Source organism: Osmia bicornis, chromosome 9 (genome assembly GCF_907164935.1).
Source record: "Osmia bicornis bicornis chromosome 9, iOsmBic2.1, whole genome shotgun sequence".
Classification (NCBI taxonomy): Eukaryota; Metazoa; Arthropoda; class Insecta; order Hymenoptera; family Megachilidae; genus Osmia; species Osmia bicornis.
In genome coordinates this window covers 7,647,078-7,662,815 of record NC_060224.1, presented here as the reverse complement: position 1 = coordinate 7,662,815, position 15,738 = coordinate 7,647,078, and the positions used below count along the sequence as shown (strand labels likewise).

Sequence of the window (15,738 nt, the reverse complement as noted above, 5' to 3'; positions counted from 1 at the left end):
CGTTTCAGTCTGCTGCGCACCGTTGCAGAGTGAGGGTGTAGTTCGTTCTCCACCGAGATTTTTCCCGACACGATTCGAAGCTTGTCAGCAACAGGTAAGTACTAGATTTTTACCATTAAACATTTACTTCCACGTTTACGAGCTACCTATTCTATTTTATTTTTATTAAAATTTTTATTGGTGTTGATCATGAATCGTATACCACTGTTTTTCAACTAAATTGATCTTTTTAACTTGGGGCATTAAAGGCAAAGTTTCGCCGTAGAATAATAAACTAGAAAACGAAACTACATCAAATTTGTAATCGTTTTCGTTACGTTGGAAGTCGAGCGAACCGTTCGATCGTCGTTAATTAACTTACGATACCTGGGTATAGATAAGACTGCTAATGACGCAAAACATCGCCGCGTTTTTACGACGTATTGCTGGAACGGAACAAAGGAGGTCAGAAAAGTTAGCAGAAGGAGCGTGTGACATGAAAAAGAAAAAAAAGATGGGTCATCGATGTTCGCAGTAACAGTGAAATTTTTGAAATAGAAATCTAAAAAAAGAAAAGGAAGGAGGAAGGGGCATTACGACTGGTCCGAGTCTTTGAAGTCTTAAAACTGCATCGAACAAACACGAGCTTATTTTTATGCAGCTTAAAACGCAACATTTAATTCGCCTCGCTTTGGTTCGCTCGGCTGGGAATTGTGGGAACCGTGGTAAAAGTAAAAGTAAAGGAACAACGGAGCCGGGTGTTTCGCAACTCGGAAATTCGTACGACGTTTGCTCTGATGTAACCGGTGTTACAAATCGTTGCTCGTTCAATGGCCCATGTTACGTATTATTCCACGAACAAAACAAACGTGTACACTCGTGACTGCGGCAATGCATTTTCTTGAAATTTCCTTTGGCCCAGAGCCGCAGGAAGTCGAGGATAACAAAAGGCATCGAGGCAAGAATCGTGTCGACGCTTCTTCCGGGTTTCTTGCAGTTGTTATTATAATAAAATCTTGTTCCTCGCGTTTCTTCGACGACGGCACGGTCTCTCACGGCCTGTAATCAGTCGGCGGATCTGCAACGAGCTAATTAGGGATGAACGATGGAGGAGAAGCTGTTCTTTGACTCGTTTCTAAACCGTTTCGTACCGGAGAAGCCTGGTTTCGTTGGTAAACGATAATCGATCGTGTCTCGTGCACGCTCGCACGTTTCTCCTCGCTAATTTCTTTCCCTCGAGTTTCACTTAATTAGCTTCAATTGCTTCGAACGAGCTTCCTTGCTGTTAGCCGACTCGCTGACAAAGGTTTATCGAAGAACGCAAGAAGGATTTTCATTTAAAGCTGTTTAAACAAGAGCGTAGATTATGTTGTGCCAAACTGTTCGAGAAATTCTCGGAACCAGTCCCGAGATCTATTTAGCGTTTCCGGGACGCGGGTGAGTAGGGGAGGATCAGCAAGCCAGAATAAATTTGCGTTGACGTTGGGTAAACGAACAGCGATGAAGATCTATGGGCGAGGAAACTGTACCAATGTCGACGGAAATCGTTTCAAGGCGCGAAGAAGAACGAAATTCGTCTGAATCATTCAACGCGCGTTTAATGATCGCATGATTCAACGTGGTGCAACGATTGCGCTTCGTTCGCGAAATTCGTCTCGACGACTTAACGTTTTCTAATGCGACGTAACGATTACATCACGGTAAACACACGCGGTAGATGCATTACACGCGCTAAGTGTCGTGCGAATGACTTCCGCGATGCGTGTTGCGGCCTACCGCAAAGAAAAACACCTTCAACGCTATCCAGAGGTGCTGTACCTACGCACTCGTCAACGGTGAAACTGCGTTTGCTCGTACCCTCTATCGTTTCCGGGATTACGATATTATTTCTCCAAGTAACTTAGGAAAGCAGAAAAATCTTCCTATACTTAAACTGTATTTCCATTTCGCGGTCCCGTTATTCGTTATTCCGTGAGACACGATCAACGTAAGCATTGTGGCGGCTCGTAGTTAAAATTATTGGGGATGCTGCTTCAGAAAATTTTTAGCCTTTGTTTTAAAAAACTGGCACTGCGGGTGCGACAGTGCTTTCTCTGCCGCGCAGCCTAGTGCGCAGCTTCCAATGTGCGCAGCTTCCAATGTGCGCAGCTTCCAATGTGCGCATGCGCGCACAGTCAAGCACCATGCTGCTAGAACTGTGAAGCGTACAAAGATTTTTGTATCTTTTTCATAAACTGGGGGATGGCTACTGACATTAAGCTTAAGAATTATTATATTGTACAAGTATAAAGAAAGAATTAAAGAAAAAAGGACTGGTTATATTAAATGTTGGGAATAGGGGGTGCTGCAGTTCCACAGTGCCTATACGCGAGCCACCACTGATTGTGGACGAGGCCTAACGCGGTCAGAAGAAAGGCGAACGAGAACGCGAAGCAATTACTTTGCTTCCCCTTCGTTTAAATCGTTCAGGCAGTTTCGTTATTACCTTTTTTGCGGGCGTTAAAGTCGGTCGTCTTGTCGGACTTGTATAGTCAGACTAGAGTTTCCCATGGTCACTGGACGACCGGCAAAACCGATCGATCGTCGATCTAATTCTAATTCTTGTGGCAGATTTCACGGTAGTCGATGAAATATCAAAGGGAAATTGTTCCTTCGAGATGGCGAGCATTTGGTTCGGTGGTTCAAGCTTATATTTCCCCGCGCCGAAGAGCAAAGATCCTCTTACGAGCATCAGTGGCGTCAGACTGATGGAACATGCCGATCTACCGATCCTCGAACAACTGATGTGCTCGGAGACGTACAACCTCTTCAACGAGCCGAACCTTGGACAAATCTAGTAGTACCCTTCGATACCTTTCGATTTTCTCAGATAAGATTCGAAGGAACGTTCCGATTTACAGCGAGGCGAGTTGCTTGTCTGTCGTCCAGTACAATGAGAAACGTGACTTAGTATCAGGCATATGCCTTTGCAATTATCCTAACGTGCCGTCAGTGATCCCGAAAGATTGGCTATGTTGGCTAAACACGTTGTACAGGTAACTAGTCAACCTTTCATTTAGATAGGTATTAATTATATCCGTCGAAGACTGGCACGAACGTTTTTGCCCGAGTTTACGTCGCGTAAAAATCTCTGAGCGGTCGAGATAACGAAAGGTGAATGCACGCTTATTATCGCTTGTTTTATATTACAAATAGCCAATTACTAGCGAATAGAGATTCGCCTTTTGAAAGAGGCCGTATGTTGGGAGCAATTACAAGGCCATTACTGTCGTTCGTTTATAAAAGGTTGGAAAACGTGACGGAAAGGAACGCGATGTTCGTGCACTTCCTTGCGTGGGACAAACGCTACATCGGCCATTTCTTCGAGGCCCTTCTGACCGGTGTGTTCGACATCGCCTTCTATCTACAGCACGTGATCCTCGTGGTTCCTCCTCGGGTTATCCTAGGTGACCCCTCGAATCGATCGTTCGGCCGATGACGCGACGTTCACGGGTCACCGGTGTAATTTTCTAGCGGACGTGTTCGAACGGCAGATGATCAGGATCTCACCCAAGTGCTTGAAGGACACGTACACGGTGCAATCTCTCTACGTGACCGTACGTCATCTGAAAGATGCTCAGCTAAGGATTCGACGCGTCGTGTGAGGCTAACGAACCATCAACTACCATCTAATGTAATCTAAATCCTCTTAACCGTGATATGTATCTACACACGATAGGGAGGAAGACAACGACGAAGTGATACCGATCATCGATGCCGACTCGAAGCTTCTGAAAGAATGTTACGGCGAATATTACGTCAGCGAGATGGTACGTCATCCCAATAATCGACGTCGATTGATCGTCTCCGAGAACCACGAGGGCTTGGCCACTGGAGTGATGTTTCTGAACAGCACCATAAACGTCGATCATCTCGACGACCATTTCGAGTTGAACCCTTACAACGGTCTCAGAAAGTTTCACGAAGACGATCTGATCCTGGCGGGCAACGTGGAACCGGCTAGTGAAATTTTCTCCTTCCTATTCTCGAGGAAAGCTAGCGAAGATGCAGAAGAGTTAGAATGCGCTCGATGTTTCTCGTTGAATCTTTAAACTTAACAAATATGTATGTATGTACTATCGATAGGTTGACGAGAAAACCGTCTTCGGACCGAGAGAGCTGTGAGAGCACCACCTCTTTGAGTTCCAGCGATCGTCAGGTATTGAAGCCACTGTTAACCAGAAAATCCATGGACTTTTCTGAACTCACCTTCAGTGACTTACCATCGCTCACCGATTATTTCAACACCCATTACTATTCGAAAATGTTGACCACCGCGTTCATGGACGGGATGTTTGATGTTCCACGTGAGTTAAACTTGATTTGGAAAATTCAGCCAAGGCTTGACGCTAAGTTTCTTCGATCAACGAAGGGAAAACCACTACTTCGTCGCTCGACGACGATGAAAGCTTGATGTCAAAGGACATGAAGCTTCCTGTACGAGCAATCTATCATGGCGAAGTGAACGCGTTCGTTTTGGAAATTTTTGCGACGCAGGAACATATAAGCGATCGTTGGTCGCAAAATTTTCTCCAAGCTGCTTTCGAATGTTTCCCTGATCTCGACTACTGCACGATCCTTCTACCGTTCTCGCATCCTTATCTACCGTTTCTCGAACACTTCGTGGTACGTTCAATTTTCACATCATCACTCGAATTATTATAATCTAAAACGCTCTAAGCGTTTTCTAAATGATTTAGCGTGTCCCATTGAGGTGTTACAAGGACTACCCGATGACTCTGTTTTTGACTCATCGCGCGGCTCTTCTTGGACAAATAAAGTGTCGCGCGGCTGTACCTTCCGACAGGGACAAGCTGCAGATTCTTTTGCAGAGGATTTATAAACCGGACAAAATTTTGATCGATTTTGACGCGGCTACGAGCAAGGAACGATCGGACTTAAGCTGTTACGTTTTTCTATGGAACGATACGGTTATTGGTGCGACGATCCTATGGTGAGAAATAGTACGAGCTGGCTGAGCACTTTTTTCGCTGAATTTCGTGCGAAAATCTGTAATCTGTAATATGCTAAGAGTAAAATGGTACGATGTATCTGACGATCAGTGCCGAGAAGGACACCGCGTATATCCGAAGACGTTTCCACGTGGAAGATTACATCGCGGTGCAGGACATACCATACGATTCTTACGGTTGCATCTTGCACTTTGTTCTGATGCCAATCTTCGCCATTCATCTACCGAGTTTCTTCCGCGAAATCATGCGTCTCACTGACACCATCGTTTTCTACTATCGGCTAACGGACAGCATGTTAAGCGCGCTGGTACAAACTTTTATTCCTTCTACCTTTCGAAATCGACCATTTAACCGGAAAGGGTTGATCCAACCTTCTTAGAATTACGTACATACCTGCACGATTTTAGACTCGTTCGCAACCGTTGGCCATTTGTTTGAACGCCATGGTCCCTGTGTGTCCTCGACGAAGGATCGACTACAAATTTCATGGTTACGTGGAAAGGGACGAGCCGAAGACAGAAATGGAACGATTTTCGTTGTTCATGACCACTCAGCGTCTTACTGGGATCGTCAATGCCATCATCGATGCGAGGATCGTCGTGGTGGGCGCATCGGATTGCGGCATCGCGTTTCTGGAACAACTCGCCTTCGGGTAAATCTGGAAGAAAAACATAGATCAGACATAGACTGTCGATTTTCGAACGAATTGTTTGTTATCAGAGCCAGTCAAAATTACACGCGATTCGCCAGTCTGACGCTGATATCCACGAACGGTCTGCCTTTCGAAAACGAACGAAGCAGTGTAATCGAACGTATGATTCCGTTCAGTGGTCGATTCTGTCAAGAATATCGCCGCGTGGTTCCAACACGAACTTTCGTTAACGTGGTGTATGGCACTGTGCTGTCGATTGACAGGTAAACTCTCCTTTCCGATCGTTACGCACGCGAGGTGACTAGTAGCAAAGTCCATCGCTAATCGTGAGGATAAAGTAGAGAAAGTTAAGACAAATGCACCCTCGTGTACACTTGCATTTACATAATCAACAGGAAACAGAAATACGTGACAGTAACGAGCCAAGGAAACGTCTCCTACGACTATTTGATCCTGACTTCCGGGCTGCAGTATTACAGGCCTCAATTTCAGCAAGAAGTACAGGCGCAACAGAGAGGGTATAAATCGACAGAACTAAAGTAAAACGAAAGATCTGTAAATAGAAAAATTCTATTTCGACCAGGGAATTAGTGGAGTACGAAACTCCTTGGAATTGTTTGACGATCAACGATGACACGGAAGCAGCCGATTGTCTAGAGAAGATTCAGTTGATTACGAACAACTTTGAAGACGAAAGTCAGTTCTTACAGGATATAATCCTGAACGAAGATTAAAAATCAAACCACGCTACTTGTTTCTAGAGAGTATCGTCTTTTACGGACACAGCCTGGACTGCTACTGCGCTCTTCAGGGACTGCTCGAGGCCGGAGTGAAGGCTTCTTGGATCACGATAATACGACCTCCGTTACAACATTGCGAAACCGGTGAAACCATCTTTTTCAACGATTGCGAAGTGAGAATCACAGGGAAATCAACGGTGATCTTCCGCGATAAATGAAACGAGGCAATAATATGTTGAAGGTATACACGGAAACGATGAACTCCATTTCAAGAAGCGGTGTTACGATGCTCGTAGGGTGGAAATTGATCGACTGGCGCTTGAAGAATTCGGGAGAAGAGCAAATGATAGAAGCGATCATTGTCCAATTGAAGGGAAGAACGAAAACGATCAATTGCGACGCTTTCGTGAATTTCAGCGAGAAAACCATGAACGTGAAGATATTTCTGGGTATATCGGTTTCTTCGAGTACACCCTGGTGATATACGATAGAAATCCGTACGTTTCAGCGATTTGCAGAGCTGGACTTGTGTTCGACGGTCAGCTGGTCATAGATCCGGAGTTCAGGACGAACGATCCATCGATCTTTGCCGCTGGGACCATGACCAAGTACCGTAGACGATACTACGCGGATTCCTGGCAACACAAGTATTACAACAGCATCGAAGTCGGCGATAGAGTTAGTATCTCGAATCCTTTCCAAAAGCTTACGAATATTAAACGCGAGATCCTTTTCTCAAGCTGGCGTCCGTTCTTCGATCGCTTATCGACAACCATCAACGCAACAACGTGGAACCGACTGACACGTTAAAAAACAAGAAATATTTAACTCTACCCATGTTTCGTGCACCGCATATCGTGGCCTGCATTTTACCTGGTGGTTATCGTTACCTTCACATTCGCAAGCCTGGAAAAATGCTTCTGCGTAGCATCGCGATTCGTTTCGACTTTTACGTGAGTCCCCGTTACGACGATATTTCTGGCATTCGAGCGATGAAAAACTTATCATCCGCGATTTAGGGCAAAGTGCTGACGACAGGCTCTTGCACGTCGGAAATCGGCTACTTCCGGATACGATTGAACCGTTACGACTCGGTGGAGACCATCACCTGTTTCAGCAAAAAGGTACACTTCATCGCGTCCATGTTTCCGCGATTTTTTATATACATTCAGATAAAAGAATTTCTCGTTTCACATAGGATTTCGAAGTGTACCATATGATCGCGTTGTACGGGAAACACGAAACGATGTTGAACGAGTTGAAAACGCGATACCAAGTAAGCCTCTTCCCGATAACTTCCCGTTAAATTCTCACCTTTGCTAAATGTACACAATGCACAAATTGATCGTGTCAGAACTCGCTGATCTCCGATTTGTACGCGTACTTCCGGGAGCCCTGGGCGATGGCGATATTCTACGATCGATTCGAGTGTCTGCGAGTGGAGAACCGTGCTACCTTGTTGTCGAAAACGGTAAAGAGAAAAAGTGATTCAATTTTTGCAGCTAACAAATCTGACGTATTTTTCAAAACAGGCGATCCCTGGTCAGTCATTGAACGACGATTGCGTACGAACTCTGATAAGATCAAAATGGAACGCGGTGAGTGATGATAAAACTAGGAATTCTTTTACATATTTAGAATTCATTGAACACCATCGAATCTGTAGATGTCAGACAGCGATCGTCGTTCCATCGAAGCGAAATACGCGGGTTCCGTCTATCAGCAAGAGCTTGAAGAAAGTCTGTTGGACTTTCTACAATTCTCTGAAGAGGATATTCCCGTGTATTGCACTCCAAGAAAGTTACATCAATTATATACAAATATTGAGAATAGTCCTCTGTACAATGATCTTTAAGCAAGTTACATCGGTGTCTATCACGAGAATATAATAAATGATCGCGAAACGAGCCGAGTTGTTTCTTGCTTTTATGAGAACAAATATCCGATTGATAGTCGTCCTCGATCGACACGTCCGCGTCTACATACTTGGCATGCGATCCCGTCTGTAGGTCAAGTTTAATAGTCCATAGCGACGTTGCTCCATAAAGGTAGCTCAAGGCGCTGCCAATGTGCCACCCACGCATACCGCAATAACAACGAAAACACGTTATACAAATGTCACGGCTGCGACTGTAGCTATTAAACGAGGAAATATTTCATCTGATAATCTTTGTTAGAAAAGATTCAACGTTTACTTTATTAATTTTACGTCCTTCCTTTTTCAAAGAAATTAGGTGCTACTAGCGCTAAAACTATCGCGATAAATAGTATAGATGAATCATGCGTTAATCATTACGCGTAGAACCGAGAGATACGACATCGAGGTCTTCAGAATGCTCATAAAACCCTCCAGATTGACGACGAAGAACTTTCCAGCCATTAGATGAACCGGTTTCTGAGCATTTAGGATCACGATCACAATATCCTTGGCCACGTTTGTTGGAAGTTTGTACCAGCTGCAATTGTACGAAGAGTATCCGATTTCATCCATTTGGCACTTCAAGTAATTACCCACGTAACTGTACCCGTACAGTTGTATCATCAAAGTGCTCAGTATGATGAACGTTTTTATCACCATCACAACATTTCCATCGTGCAGCGCGAGGATAAACTGAAATCCTAGGAAAACAGCGGTCAGTTAATTAAGGATGTAATTGCATTTTTATCGCGTTGATTGATACGTTATAATTTAGCTGAATTAATGCTTAGAGGCTCTCTATAATTATGAAGGTTGATTATCATTGCATAGCTATGCGACCGAATGAAATTCAACCGACGTAGCGATGAATAGATTAATTATACCAAACTAACGTGTCAATCAACGTATCAAAGGGCAAATTAAAGATTTATAAATGCTCACCGCACGTACAAATAAGTATACAACTGGATAACAGTTGCATAGCCAAAACCAAACTGATTGTATCGTTCAGCATCACGCTTAATTTCAATAAATAATCGTGTCTGTTGATTAACAAGTGTAAATTTTCCGCACCTCTACCACTATCGTCGATCGCTCTGCTAAACTTCATTTTCAGTATCTCCACTTGACCGCACAGGTGAAAAACGATACCAAAGAAAAATGCATCGCTGCCTATCGACGATGTTCAAAATTCAAGACAATCTTTCAGCTTTTCAAATCATTACCAAGCTCATTACGAGTCATTACCAAGGTTTCCCATACTGGTGACCACCAACATCAAGAATTCCGTAAAGAAAACGATCAGTTGTAGACTCTCTGGAAACTTAACCAGCTCTATAACGTGTGCCGAAGGCATTGGGTATGTCACTGTATCTTCCACGGTCACGTTGCTCTCCTCTTCGTTACTTAGCAATACAGGCAAAATGGCAAAGATAGCTGCACAGAAATTTGCGGAAAATACCATACTGATAAGCGTTACTTTGGCCATGTACGCGTGTCGTCGCATGATCGTTCGTTTCTCGTCGTCGTTGTCGAGCTCATTGTCGAGCTCATTGTAATCTTTCGCAGCCGAGGAAAAATTGATGATCAATCTCGAAGAGTAAATACGGAAACACGTCACCTTCGACACTGCTAAAATACCGCATCCGGACATCATTAAAGCATCGAGATTCGCTTCGGCATCGCTTCCATCCAGATACATTTCTGTGCTCAGGATCACTACCATTAATAACTGCGAAATTATAATAAAGTTTTGAGTAACAAGTTGTCGAATTATAGAGCGTCAGTTGTCCATACCAAAATGCCGACCACGAAAAGGTAACGTATGAAGGCGAACGAATTGTAAACTTGAAGAGGCCAAATGCCCATAGACCAGGAGAGAATCTTGAACGGTCTCATCGCGTAAGCAAATTCTTTGTTCTTCGATGTCCGCATTTTTACTGAATGCTCGAACAGGTCGAGAAACAATCTGTTGATTTTATCGCTATCTTTCTGTCATAGCATCGTGCTTTTCGACTCATATTTTATTGAACCGTAATCGCTTAACTACATGTCATCGAGCACCCTTACGGTTCTACGTCAGCTGGGAAGTTGTAAAGAAAATTCTAGGGAGGATGGTTCAATTGCGAATTTGTAAAATTATTGCTACATTTTGTAAAATACAAAGCCTTTCGAAGTAGTTCAGTCTGGCGAGTGTCGTTTCTGCAGAATACAAAAGAAAGGGTTCCACAGTGTTTTCCAGGGAGCGTTCAATTGTAGCTGTACCGTGTAAAGAATATTTCTACTATTCCTTTAGTAAGTAGATATTTCAGATCACGAGCAAATACATCCTGCGTTACGTGGTGTATTGATCAATTGATTCAAATAAAAAGATAACGCGCTGCCTTATCGATTAGACCCCGTAGGAACTAGGCCAAATATCTTCTGGTTTAATCGATCGAATGACTCAAAAGCGGAATCATGCCAGTATTATATTTTACCATTTTGGCAACAAACTCATCGAGGGGATTCTCGTTAAGCCCGCACGTCGTATAAAAATTAATCATCTTCCCATGTCTATGCAACGATTTACATTTTGAAATTATTGTCTGCTATAAGTAATCAATCGCGTTCATACCTCCTGCAGAAACGTTCATCCATTAATTTTTTTTTTTCGATTGGCTAGGACGATATTCGTTTACCAAAATGTGCGGATTTAAGACATTTGCACATTTCTACAAACGGAAGTGTTACTTGAACGAAAAACGTACAGTTCTTCCGGAATGCGAAGCTCCAAAAAGAGTGAGATTCAGAGTACCAAGTAAGTGTTCAAGTCGATTTTTTAACCGATTTCGAAAAAGGAGGTTACCCAATTCGATCATTATATATATATATTTTTTTAATGTATGTCCGCCGAGTACGCCGAGACGGATGGACCAATCGGAACAAAGCCTTTTGCATCTTGTAGAGTATGACCTCTGATTAGTCCCATAAAAAAGAAATTTTGCATTATTTCATTCCTAACGACTTTTATTGCAAAAAACGTAATACCTCATTTATATTTTCCTGCGTTTTCTCTGGAAGGAATGTACCGATCGCGATGAAAGCTTTCACATCTAACAGGAGATATTTCCGCGATGAACCCACTTGCACAAATTTATGCAATTTGTTATTGTTAATAACTATTGCTATAGCTAGAACCCTATTCCTTAGTGTTACTTTGCACGGAATGTACCGATCGCGATGAAATCTTTCACGTCTAATAGGAGATATTTCCGCGATGATCATCCTACTTGCAAAAATCAATGGAACTTGTTATCGTTAATAATTATCGTTATTAGAATTAACCAATAAGAACAGTAAACTTCCTTACGGCATCAAACAAATACAGCTCGTTCCACTAAAAACTGTGAAATAAAATAATTTTTAACAAAAAATACAACCGACTTCAAAATGCGCTGAAAAGTATAAAATAATTTATGTTTCGTTTATACAACAGCGTAACAATTATTAATGGAACCTCTTACTACATTAACAAAATTCGCTAAAAGGTATAAAATAACTTCTGTTTCATTTATACCAATACTTCACAGCTATTAATGAAACCAAGTAAACAATTGTTTACCTGAAATTATGAAATAGATCACTTGGTGACCCGCAAGTCATAGGCTACCGACGCCTGAACTGGGATCGTCCTAGTAGAAGAAATGTTTTTAATTTTGCGCCGCCTCCGAAAAGGTAGAAATGTATTTAGTATAATATTTAACGATTAAATAGGTTTCTTTAATAGCTGCGGAGTATTGGTATAAATGAAACAGAAGTTATTTTATACATTTTAGGGCATTTTGTTAATGTAGCAAGAGGTTCCATTAATAATTGTTACGCAATTGTATAAAGGAAACATAAATTATTGTATACTTTTTAGCGCATTTTGAAGTCGGTTGTATTTTTTGTTAAAAATTATTGTATTGTTTCTCTTTTCCATTGATCCAGGGTCGAACAAATATTTCTGGTCTCGCGTGATCGACCTTTGAAATGTATCCAAAAGCGCGAAGACCCTGGTACTGGGTCAAGATCATGCTATTCTTGTTGCCGCACTCGAGGAGGCAAATTTTGCAATCGCCGTTTGCAAACGAATTCACTATAATGCATCGCAAATGCAAAACAGCATTGCGCGTGTTTACCTAACGCCTGCTTTACTATACTGCTATTATAATTTCCAAGCCTCCGTGACGACTTAAGACCGCTTGGTAGATTAGAAAAGCCACGATTCGCGGTGATACTTTATTACATTTACATAGCTCCTTAAATCTCTACATTATACCGTACTTACTTCTTTTGATTGAATTGCCTCGAGCACCCAAAGCACATGCTCGACAACTAAGACAGAAGAATCATGTGTTTATCATTACGCGTAGTACCGACAAATATGACATCGAAGTCTTCAGAATGCTCATAAAACCCTCCAGATTGACGACGAAGAACTTTCCAGCCATTAGATGAACCGGTTTCTGAGCTTTTAGGATCACGATTACAATAACCATGGCCACGTTTGTTGGAAGTTTGTACCAGCTGCAATCGTACGAAGAGTATCCTATATCATCCATTTGGCACTTCAAGTAATTACCCAAGTAACTGTACGCGAACAGTTGTATCATCAAAGTGCTCAGTATGATGAACGTTTTTATCACCATCACAACATTTCCATCGTGCAGCGAAAGAATGAACTGAAATCCTAGGAAAACAATAGGCAGTTAATTAAGGATGCAACAGTGGCGGCACGCGTATAGGCACTGTGGACCTGCAGCACCCCAGATTTCTACTTGATATTATCGATAATATTTAATATAATTAGCCCTTTTTTCTTTAATTCTTTCTTTATACTTGTATAGTATTGTATAATCCTTAAGCTTAATGTCAGTAGCCATCCCCCAATTTATGAAAAACTTACAAAAATCTTCGTATGGAACTGTGCGCATCACAGTTCCAGCGGCGCGGCGTGGTGTTTGTGTGCGCATGCGCAGGTAGGCAGCTGCGCGCGAGGCTGCGCGCGAGGCTGCGCGGGAGAGAGAGCACAGTCACTCCCGCAGTGCCGGATTTTTAAGACAAAGGCTAAACATGTTTTGGAGCAGCATCCCCACTAATTGTAGCTACGAGCCGCCACGATAATTGCATTTTCAATGCGTTGATTGACACGATATAATTTAGCTGAATTAATACTTTTGACGCTGTATATAATTATGAAGGTCGGTTATCATTGCATAGCTATGCGACCGAATGAAATTCAACTGACGTAGCGATGAATGGATTAATTATACGAAACTAACGTGTCAATCAACGTGTCAACGGGCAAATTAAAGATTTATAAATGCTCACCGCACGTACAAATAAGTATACAACTGACTAGCAGTTGCATAGCCAAAACCAAACTGATTGTATCATTCAGCATCACGCTCAATTTCAATAAATAATCGTGTCTGTTGATTAACAAATGCAAATTTTCTGCACCTCTATCACCGTCGTCGATCGCTTTGCTAAACTTTATTTTCAGTATTTCTGCTTGACCGCACAGGTGAAAAACGATACCAAAGAAAAGACCATCGCTGCCTACCGACGGTGATCAAAATTCAAGACAATCTTTCAGCTTCTCCAATCATTACCAAGCTCATTACTAGTCATTACCTTGGTTTCCGATAGTGGTGACCACCAACATCAAGAATTCCGTAAAGAAAACGATCAGTTGTAGACTCTCTGGAAACTTTACCAGCTCTATAACGTGTGCCGAAGGCATAGGGTATGTCACTGTATCTTCCACGGTCACGTTGCTCTCCTCTTCGTTACTTAACAATACAGGCAAAATGGCAAAGATAGCTGCACAGAAATTTGCGGAAAGTACCAGACTAATAAGCGTTACTTTGGCCATGTACGCGTGTCGTCGCATGATCGTTCGTTTCTTTTTGTCGTCATAGTTGTCGTTGTCGAGCTCGTTGTAATCTTCCGCAGCCGAGGAAAAATTGATGATCAATCTCGAAGAGTAGAGTCGGAAACATATCACCTTCGATACTGCTAAAACACTACATCCGGTCATCATTAAAGCATCCAGATTCGCTTCGGCGTCGCTTCCATCCAGATACAGTTCTGTGTTCAGGATCACTATCATTAATAACTGCGAAATTATAATAAAGTATTGAGTAACAAGCTGTCAAATTATAAAGCGTTATGTGTCCATACCAAAATGCCGACTACGAAAAGGTAACGTATAAAGGCGAACGAATTGTAAACTTGAAGAGGCCAAATGCCCATCGACCAGGAGAGAATCTTGAACGGTCTCATCGCGCTAGCAAAGTCTTTATTCTTCGATGTCATTATTTTTACTGAATGCTCGAACAGGTCGGGAAACATTCTGTTGATCTTATCCCTATCTTTCTGTCATAGCATCGTGCTATTCGACTCATATTTTATTGAACCGTAATCGCTTAACTATATGTCATCGAGCACCCTTACGATTCTACGTCAGCTGCGAAGTTATAATAAAGAAAATTCTAGGGAGGATGGTTCAATTGCGAATTCGTAAAATTATTGCTCCATTTTGTAAAATACCTTTCGAAGTAGTTCAGTCTGGCGAGTGTCGTTTCTGCAGAATATGAAAGAAAGGGTTACACCGTGTTTTCCAGGGAGCGTTCAATTGTAGCTGTACCGTGTAAAGAATATTTTTACTGTTTCTTTAGTAAGTAGATATTTCAGATCACAAGCAAATGCATTCTGCGTTACGTAGTATATTGATCAATTGTTTCAAATAAAAAGATAACGCGACTTTCAAGCTTACTCAATCGAATGACTCAAGAGCGGAAACACACCAGTATTACCTATAACTAATCATTTTGGCAACAAACTTATCGGGGGGATTTTCGTTAAGCCCGTACATCGTATCAAAGTTAATCATCTTCCCACGTCTATGCATCGATTTACATTTTGACATTATTACGCGGGTAAAACTGATCGCGGCTACAGCAGAAGGTAATCAGTCGCGTTGGAACTTCTTACAGATACGTTCATCCATTAACTTTTTTTTCGATCGGCTAGGACGATATTCGTTTACCAAAATAAGCGGATTTAGGGCATTTGCACACTTCTACGAACGGAAGTGTTACCTGTGCGAAAAGCGTACAGTTTATCCGGATCGCGAGGCTCCGAAAATAGTGAGATTCAGCGTACCAAGTAAGATTATGTCAGTTTTGTTTTTCCATTCCATTGTTCGAGCGTCGAACAAATATTACTGGTCTCGCGTGATCGATATTTGAAATGTATCCAAAACCGTGGAGACCCTGATACTGGGTCAATGCCGTGCTATTCTTGTTGCCGCTTTCAAGGAGGCAAATTTTGCAATCGCTGGTTGCAAACGAATTCACTATACTTAACGCCTGCTTTATTATACCGCTATTATAATTTCCATACCTT

At 42.2% G+C, this 15,738-nt stretch overlaps 5 protein-coding genes across 7 annotated transcripts; 3 read left to right on the top strand and 2 right to left on the bottom strand.

Annotated features, from left to right (window-relative positions):
* Positions 1-18: 18 nt before the first annotated feature.
* Positions 19-5,656, top strand: LOC114875127 (cilia- and flagella-associated protein 61-like). Of its 2 annotated transcripts, none has more exons than XM_046287223.1 (8): positions 19-94; positions 3,265-3,619; positions 3,698-4,033; positions 4,105-4,325; positions 4,391-4,644; positions 4,719-4,972; positions 5,082-5,298; positions 5,399-5,656. In XM_046287223.1, exons 2-8 carry the CDS (start codon positions 3,513-3,515, stop codon positions 5,645-5,647), a joined length of 1,638 nt encoding a protein of 545 aa, XP_046143179.1. In that variant the 5' UTR covers positions 19-94; positions 3,265-3,512; the 3' UTR covers positions 5,648-5,656. The 2 variants fall into 2 exon arrangements, with proteins under 2 accessions (XP_046143179.1, XP_046143180.1); XM_046287224.1 differs by lacking the exon at positions 19-94 and adding an exon at positions 101-3,014.
* LOC114875142 (cilia- and flagella-associated protein 61-like) lies at positions 5,656-6,714 on the top strand. Its single transcript, XM_046287236.1, has 4 exons — positions 5,656-5,906; positions 6,039-6,161; positions 6,227-6,339; positions 6,405-6,714. The coding sequence occupies exons 1-4, from the start codon at positions 5,806-5,808 to the stop codon at positions 6,599-6,601; spliced, it is 534 nt and encodes a 177-aa protein (XP_046143192.1). The 5' UTR covers positions 5,656-5,805; the 3' UTR covers positions 6,602-6,714.
* LOC114875139 (cilia- and flagella-associated protein 61-like) lies at positions 6,616-8,290 on the top strand. The gene is made up of 8 exons (XM_029185103.2): positions 6,616-6,624; positions 6,801-7,061; positions 7,124-7,336; positions 7,403-7,507; positions 7,582-7,659; positions 7,738-7,854; positions 7,916-7,981; positions 8,050-8,290. The coding sequence occupies exons 1-8, from the start codon at positions 6,616-6,618 to the stop codon at positions 8,236-8,238; spliced, it is 1,038 nt and encodes a 345-aa protein (XP_029040936.2). The 3' UTR covers positions 8,239-8,290.
* On the bottom strand, positions 8,277-12,695 carry LOC114875133 (odorant receptor 47a-like). Of its 2 annotated transcripts, none has more exons than XM_029185092.2 (4): positions 10,099-11,220; positions 9,550-10,033; positions 9,244-9,474; positions 8,277-9,002 (listed from the first exon to the last, which is right to left on the bottom strand). In XM_029185092.2, exons 1-4 carry the CDS (start codon positions 10,234-10,236, stop codon positions 8,662-8,664), a joined length of 1,194 nt encoding a protein of 397 aa, XP_029040925.1. In that variant the 5' UTR covers positions 10,237-11,220; the 3' UTR covers positions 8,277-8,661. The 2 variants fall into 2 exon arrangements, with proteins under 2 accessions (XP_029040925.1, XP_046143190.1); XM_046287234.1 differs by lacking the exon at positions 10,099-11,220 and adding an exon at positions 12,614-12,695 and having other exon boundaries at positions 8,278-9,002.
* LOC123988164 (odorant receptor Or1-like) lies at positions 11,260-15,085 on the bottom strand. Its single transcript, XM_046287233.1, has 4 exons — positions 14,512-15,085; positions 13,963-14,446; positions 13,657-13,887; positions 11,260-13,015 (listed from the first exon to the last, which is right to left on the bottom strand). The coding sequence occupies exons 1-4, from the start codon at positions 14,680-14,682 to the stop codon at positions 12,675-12,677; spliced, it is 1,227 nt and encodes a 408-aa protein (XP_046143189.1). The 5' UTR covers positions 14,683-15,085; the 3' UTR covers positions 11,260-12,674.
* Positions 15,086-15,738: the final 653 nt, after the last annotated feature.

Excerpts from the sequence above, each read along its gene's own strand:
- LOC114875127 (XM_046287223.1), top strand. The coding sequence starts at position 3,513 with ATGATCAGGATCTCACCCAAGTGCTTGAAGGACACGTACACGGTGCAA. Across the intron at positions 4,326-4,390 it reads CGGGATGTTTGATGTTCCAC|GGAAAACCACTACTTCGTCG; the intron begins GTGAGTTAAACT and ends CGATCAACGAAG. Across the intron at positions 4,973-5,081 it reads ATTGGTGCGACGATCCTATG|TGCCGAGAAGGACACCGCGT; the intron begins GTGAGAAATAGT and ends TCTGACGATCAG.
- LOC114875142 (XM_046287236.1), top strand. The coding sequence starts at position 5,806 with ATGATTCCGTTCAGTGGTCGATTCTGTCAAGAATATCGCCGCGTGGTT. Across the intron at positions 6,162-6,226 it reads GTACAGGCGCAACAGAGAGG|GGAATTAGTGGAGTACGAAA; the intron begins GTATAAATCGAC and ends TATTTCGACCAG. Across the intron at positions 6,340-6,404 it reads GAACAACTTTGAAGACGAAA|AGAGTATCGTCTTTTACGGA; the intron begins GTCAGTTCTTAC and ends ACTTGTTTCTAG.
- LOC114875139 (XM_029185103.2), top strand. Across the intron at positions 7,062-7,123 it reads GCATCGAAGTCGGCGATAGA|CTGGCGTCCGTTCTTCGATC; the intron begins GTTAGTATCTCG and ends CCTTTTCTCAAG. Across the intron at positions 7,982-8,049 it reads TAAGATCAAAATGGAACGCG|ATGTCAGACAGCGATCGTCG; the intron begins GTGAGTGATGAT and ends TCGAATCTGTAG.
- LOC114875133 (XM_029185092.2), bottom strand. The coding sequence starts at position 10,236 with ATGCGGACATCGAAGAACAAAGAATTTGCTTACGCGATGAGACCGTTC. Across the intron at positions 9,475-9,549 it reads CACCAGTATGGGAAACCTTG|GCAGCGATGCATTTTTCTTT; the intron begins GTAATGACTCGT and ends CATCGTCGATAG. Across the intron at positions 9,003-9,243 it reads TATACTTATTTGTACGTGCG|GATTTCAGTTTATCCTCGCG; the intron begins GTGAGCATTTAT and ends CTGTTTTCCTAG.
- LOC123988164 (XM_046287233.1), bottom strand. The coding sequence starts at position 14,682 with ATGTTTCCCGACCTGTTCGAGCATTCAGTAAAAATAATGACATCGAAG. Across the intron at positions 14,447-14,511 it reads TTTTCGTAGTCGGCATTTTG|TTATTAATGATAGTGATCCT; the intron begins GTATGGACACAT and ends ATAATTTCGCAG. Across the intron at positions 13,888-13,962 it reads CACCACTATCGGAAACCAAG|GCAGCGATGGTCTTTTCTTT; the intron begins GTAATGACTAGT and ends CACCGTCGGTAG.